This window comes from Corylus avellana, chromosome ca11 (assembly GCF_901000735.1).
Source record: "Corylus avellana chromosome ca11, CavTom2PMs-1.0".
NCBI classification, from domain to species: domain Eukaryota; kingdom Viridiplantae; phylum Streptophyta; class Magnoliopsida; order Fagales; family Betulaceae; genus Corylus; species Corylus avellana.
Window position 1 is genome coordinate 7,967,230 of NC_081551.1, and position 6,836 is coordinate 7,974,065.

At 32.4% G+C, this 6,836-nt stretch overlaps 1 protein-coding gene across 1 annotated transcript; it reads left to right on the forward strand.

Annotated features, from left to right (window-relative positions):
- The first annotated feature begins 419 nt into the window (after nucleotides 1-419).
- On the forward strand, nucleotides 420-5,665 carry LOC132166070 (uncharacterized). Its single transcript, XM_059576824.1, has 2 exons — nucleotides 420-724; nucleotides 4,562-5,665. The coding sequence occupies exons 1-2, from the start codon at nucleotides 482-484 to the stop codon at nucleotides 5,366-5,368; spliced, it is 1,050 nt and encodes a 349-aa protein (XP_059432807.1). The 5' UTR covers nucleotides 420-481; the 3' UTR covers nucleotides 5,369-5,665.
- Nucleotides 5,666-6,836: the final 1,171 nt, after the last annotated feature.

Sequence of the window (6,836 nt, forward strand, 5' to 3'; positions counted from 1 at the left end):
CTATTTAAGTAAGTCTCACACGGTAAGTTAACGTAATTTAGCTGTAGGAACAAAATAATTTTTTTTGTCATATTTCAAAGACTTCTAAGTTCATCTTAATATGTATTACAAATCAAGTAAATAAGATGGATTGATTTTACAATTATTTTTTTCCTAATTATTATTCAAATTACTAATAACTAAAAAAAAAAATTAAGATAAATGCTTATCCATGAGGACTGTGAGATCCACAGCTGGCGGTGACCCTCAGATTTCTCTTTTATGGTTTTATTTATTTTTATTTTTTTGAAAAAAAATGAGAAAAATGAAACGAAAACATATTTACTATTTTAGTAATGTTTGTTCGCGGGAGAAGAAATGTCGGGACTGGAAGACAACCGCCGAATTTGTGTGTCTATAAAAGGAGGTCTCTCTTGGCTTTCCAAAAAGCTCTTTTTAGAGAGAGAAAAAAAAAGAAAGAAAAAAACTTTTTTAGAAGGAGATGGGAGGGTGTGCGACCAAGCCCAAGGTCTTGAAGGATGCGCTGGCTCCCGAGCCGACTAAGGAGGACAAGCCCTCCGCGGCTCCCGAGCCGCCTGTTGTAGTTGTCGTTGGTGTTACCGAGGGTGAGAAGATCGATGCCAAGGCGGTTGAAGAGGGTGATAAGGTCAAGGAGATTGTTGATGATGACAAGCTTGACGACCAGGACAGTAAGCGCCGCTCCCTCAGCATCTTGTTCAAGGAGGTAATCATTACATTTCTTTTCTTTTTTTAAAAAAAATTGTTATATTACGTATTTACTTTTTAATAAATATTTTGATTGAATTGTTAATCTGTTTTTGGCCTGAAATGGGCGACAGAGCTGCGAATCGAAGTGTTCCGGTTTTTGCGTTTGATCATTTGCAATCCTGTCTGCTTTATGTTTCTCTAATCTGTCGGTCTTTTGTCTTTTAAGAAACTCAAATCGTTGTTTAGTAGTTTACATAGTTTTATCTGGTCGATTGTTTCATTGAATTTCATCTTTCTGGTTCCGTTTGGTTAGTAGGAAACTGACGGAAAACGAAAGAACATGAAAATAGTTGTTTTCCTCGTGCTTTTTTTTATTTTTGAAGGGTTTTCCGGAAATCGAAAAATTCGATGGGCAACTCTATGTTTTTCTGTGATCCCAAACAAAAGTTTAATTGATTTTTTTGAAACATTCCAGCTATATATATCGTAGCTAATTTCTTTGGATTAAGATGTTTATATAATTTGTAATATATTATTAATCTCAATTTTTTTTGAAAATTAAATGGATATGATTTTATTATATAAGTATTTATCAAATTTATTAACTCATTCATGGTCTTCATATTTATAATTTATATAATATTTTATCATATAAATTTTCTATCAAAATTTTTAATTTAAATTACTAATTTTTTTTCATATCAATATTTATCATTTTTGCCAGGTCATTGTTTACTAACTTAACTTTATCATAATTTTAGAATATAGCAGTGTTGATATAATAAAATTTTAATAAGTTAATCTAAAGATAATTAAAAATTATCTATAAATATATATATCAAAATTGTAGAGGATAGTCGAGATCATCTTCGAATCGAGATTCACAGCAATTAGTAATTTAGACTGCTAAAATATAAATAATTCTAAAAATTCCTCTTGTGCTCTTAAAAAATGAAGTGATTTTTAAAATTATTATTTAATTTAAATGCAATAGTAATCAATCAATAATTTAATGGTGATTTTAAAAGTCACATCATTCTTAGCAATATTCGATAGAATAAACATAAGATCTACCAATCTGAGTAGAAAAATGATCTTTTTGCAATATATATATATATTTTTTTTCAAATCAACCATTTGATCAGTCCCGAGATGAAACCTAGCTATTATGTCTCCGTCTCTTGTATACTTATCTAAGTAGAAAAATGATGTTTTTACCTTTTTTTTCTTCAAATCAACCATTGGATTAGTCCGAGATGAAACCTAGCTATTATGTCTCTATCTCTTGTATATTTATCTGAGTAGAAAAATGATCTTTTTACATTTTTTCTTCAAATCAACCATTGGATCAGTCCGAGATGAAACCTAGCTATTATGTCTGTCTCTTTTATATTTATCATAATTAGCTGTCGAAATTGCCGTGCATCTTAATCCGCAATTGTCGTTGGGAAAAAATTGTTGGTTAGTTATTGTTTGTCATGATGTGATATGTATAGTTGCGGTGGAGAGAATGGGTATAGGTAAAAGGTATCTTCCTCAATGCATCGCATCTTCCATTTGACGACAAACAAGCGTGTTGTACTGTCGAGGCCCTGGGCCCGCCAGCTGCTTTGGATTCTCTTTTGGTTTTTTGTGCTCAGTTCATATCCTTAATTATCCTCTATCAAAGGCAGACCATGCGATATGTTTGCCTTTTTAACGCCTTTTCTGTGTCTTCATGTCCCCCTCAAAGACACCCAGGAGGGCTTTTGCCCTTTGTGGTTCCATTTTCACTTAGGATAGTCGATGATGGGTGCATTGCATTAGGGTAGTCGATATTTTCAAAATTATTGTGAGATAAAAATTTGATTTTTAATGTTGCTCGTAGTACATTTGTATTTGTAATAAATTAGATTGCCAAATCATTGCTCGTGGTAAATTTGCATATTTAACAAATCATCAGTATGCAATGTTAAAAAACTCTAGAACATGTTTAAGATTGTGTTGGGAAATAGAGATTTTAAAGCAATTTTTTTTATTTTTTTCAAAAGTGAGTTTTTGTACCCATTTTTAGTGGAAAAAAGTAAAAAAAAAAAAAAAAAAACTTTTGAAGTTTAATTTCTTTTTTTTAATTTTTTTAATTTTTTTATCAGATAGACCAACTTTCTGTATGACATATCTTTTGAAGTACTAAGAGTATTTTTGAAGTTTCTGACGTAATCTCAGCTATTTTTATTGCTTTTTTGAAGAGTTTTTTTTGTTTCGTAGGAGAAAAGTAAAGCATTAATAAACAACTTCAACCACTTTATACTTGCAAAATTCTCAAAATTATGTTTACATTTCACATTTTTAAAAGCATTTTCCAAACAAAACCTTAGACTTTGGGTGTGTTGAAAAAGACTGTTGATCAAAAAATAACACACAGGACATGCCTGGTTGGTAAGCACATAAATACCAGAGTCAATTGATTTGATAAAATGGGACCTCCTTGATCATATTTGTCAAATGGTTGGTCACAACCATTGAACTTTAGATCTCCATCCTCTGTTTTCCTCTTTTTAATTTCTTTCCTCAGGCTCTTAAATATATATAATTTTGTCTTTGTGCACCTATCACTCTCAGCATTGTAAAATCACTTTGATATGTCAGTATTGCTTGTTAATTAATAAAATTGAAAAAAAAAATTAAAAATTAATAGTCTGTTTGTTGTTTAACTAACATTTCGGAAGAGCTTTTAGCGTTTGAGAAGCGAAAGGAGTTCTTTTTAAAAAAATCTTGCCAAACCTACTTGTGAAGTTATATGTCGAAATACAACTTAGATTTTTTGATGGCTAAAATTTTTGGTTGCTTAATATGGGATTAGTAGCCAAAGATTAGTGTATGAATATATTGGCCATATGATTTAGTTTCTGGTTTTTCCTCTGTTGCTTCATGCACTTGAAGAATTTTTCATTCTAAAATATCAAATCAGATTGTTGATGACATCTTTTTTCATACCCTTTGGGACAATTCATAGTTATTTTTCTGGCCATATGATTTAGATGGACGAAAGTGGAAGAAATTCTTCAAAATCAGTATATAAACCTATTTTGTGTCCCTTGAGCATGTGAGAAGCACATTCTTTTTAGTGGTAACTTCACTTTAGACGCCTGAGTTACCACACGATTTGAGAAGGCCCTCCCAAACTTCAAAATCTCTCAATTTGGACCCTTAAACTTTCAATTGCAGTCAATTTAAACCCCTCCGTCAGATTTAGCCGTTAACTTCCCTAATTTACCCCTAAAATGACCAAAATATCCTTGATTTTTTTTTTAAAAAAATTTTTTTTAATTAAGGGTAAATTTGAAATTTTATAAAAAGGTTAGTGGTATAAACGTCATTGTCTCACTTTTAACGTTTAAAATCAGACAAGAGGTTCAAATTGATTGCAATTGAAAGTTCAGAGGTTCAAATTAAGAGGTTTTGAAGTTTGGAAGAAGTTTCTTAAATCGTGTGGTAATTCAAGGGTCTAAAGTGAAGTTATCCCCCTTTTTTATTAGTTTTAATAAAAAAATGACGTGTTTTTCACGTGCTAAGAAACTATTAAAAAACCGTGTGATTGTCACCATGTATTTTTCACATGCTAAGGAACACATAACAATTTTATAGATTAAGTTGAATGAAATTTTTTTAACCTAGTTTAGAAGAGATTTATGTTGGATTTAGATTTTCCTTTTTGACTGTTGATTTGTGTACTTGAAGAATTTACAATTATTTAATATATCACAATTCACATCAGATTGTTGATGACATTTTCTCTCATAATCATTGGGACAAGTCTTGGTTCTTTTTTTTTTTTCACTAAACTTTGTTCTTTTGTTTTTGTTTTTGGCAGAATGAGGAAGGGAAAGGCAAAACAGGAGATGGTAACCCTGCAGTGGAGCCACCAAAACAAGAAGATCCACCAGAGAATATAAAACCTACATATGAATCTGAAACCACGCTTTTACAGGTTGAAAAAACTGAAATTCTGGTTGAACAGAACCCTGTCCCTGATGTTGTCGATGCTCAAAAGCCTGAAATTCCAGTTCAACAAACTCCTGCCCCAGATGTTGTTGATGCTCCAGTTCAACAGACTCCTGTCTCAGAAGTTGTATATGCTTCTGAGAAGGCAGAAACAGAGAAAACAACCGAAACTGCATCAACTGTAGATTTCTCAGAAACAGAGAAAATAACCGAAACTACATCAACTGTAGATTTCTCAGAAACAGAGAAAACAACCGAAACCGCACCAACTGTAAATTTCTCAGAAACAGAGAAAACAACCGAAACTGCATCAACTGTAGATTTCTCAGAAACAGAGAAAACAACCGAAACCGCACCAACTGTAGATTTCTCAGAAACAGAGAAAACAACTGAAACTGCACCAACTGTAGATGATGAGAAGAAAAAAGAAGCCCCTTATGTTGCTGATGGTCATGTGAAGGCTGAAAGAGAGAGCTCAGTTGAAGCTGCACCGGCCGGAGAAACGACGTCGGAGGAAAAGAAAACAGAAGCCCAGGATGTTGGCAGTGCTAAAGAGGAGGCTGAAACGCAGAAGGTAATTGAAGTTGCATCAGTTACAGAGACACAAAATTATGGCACCTCTGAAGAAAAGAAAACAGAAGCAAAGGGTGCTGCTGAAGAGAAGGCCAATGTGTGATAGAGGGGAAGTGATGCATTTTCCTGTTTATTCTACTGGGAAGGCTAGCTGCTGATGAAGCGGTTGCAGGAAACTAAGGATTGTTTGCTGCTTCATGGCAAACTTATTTAGAGGAGTTGTTTTGTTTCTTTCACTTTGTTACATGTCATTGTTCTTTTCATTTGTGTTTTTCCCCCCCCATATATTTTTCTCTCATTTTTTTTTTTGTTAGTTTTTCCTAAATAGAGATATGGGACTGTTAGGTTATATGTACGAGTATAGATTGTTTTTTCTTTCATTACATGCACTATTTTGACATGTCTGTTGTTCCTTTCTTCATTTATCTTCTTACTGCATCTTTGAGGCAAAAACTATCTTTTGGTTTTCCAAAGAAGAATCCCTTTAGATCAGAATTTTTTTTTTTTTTTTTTTTTTTTTGGCTGTGTTGTACATGAAACTAAATTCAAGATCCTAAAGGATCAGAAAATAACAGAATATAAAATAAATCAATCACACGATACCAAGATTTAAATGGTTCAGCTTAACAAGTCTATATTCACTGGTTGACACGATCTTGGAAAAATTCACTTACAAAAGATGGAGTACATAGATAACAGAAAGAAAATCACTTAAAACTCGAAGTCCTAATACACCAAAATTTCACTTTCACACAAAAGAGAGAAAAAAAATCAATAAAGAAGCTCTTTTTCTCTAAGTGCCATACAACAAAGTAAGAAAACCATAATGAGATGTGTGGCTTCTAATTTTTCTCAACCTTGCCTTGTTGCAAAACCTCCATTTTATAGAGGCTCAAAATCGGTTGCCAAGAGATACAAAACCCAATAGGAACTGAATTGTGTTCTAGTTAAAATAGGGACTTTCAAATTTGACTTGGAGAAGGAGTCAAGTTCGGTGCTTAAAGAGATCCAAAACGTGAGAAAATTCCAAAAGCCCCACATGACTTGAGAGAAAATTCAAGGCACCACATAACATGCTGCCTCAAAAGCTTAGAATTTCAATTGCATAGAAAAGGCCTCTCACAAGATAAATTTATGAAACAAAAATGTTAATGGAATTTGTAAGCACAAACCCAAAAGCTTCTAAGCTAACCACCAAAATTTTCAAGGAAAAAAAAAAAAAAAAAATCCATTTGATGGCTGAGACCCTTGAAAAAATAAAATTATATAGAATGACCTCTCAAAACATGACATGACTCATTTTCACACTTATCCCAAAAACGTCAAATAACATCATAAGTATTGGTTTCAATTGTTGCATTGTACGCAAACTTTTGTCGAACTTATAAAAATAATAAGTTATATCATTTGATTGAGATAGAATAATTTATTAAAAGAAAAATATAATATTATTATATTAATTCGTCTCCCAAAACTGAAAAATCTTTACTCCGCCCATTTGTGGGATTACTGCAACTAAACTTAGCTTCAAGGTGCTATTGGGAGGAGTCCAAGCTCAAATTTTAATTAGG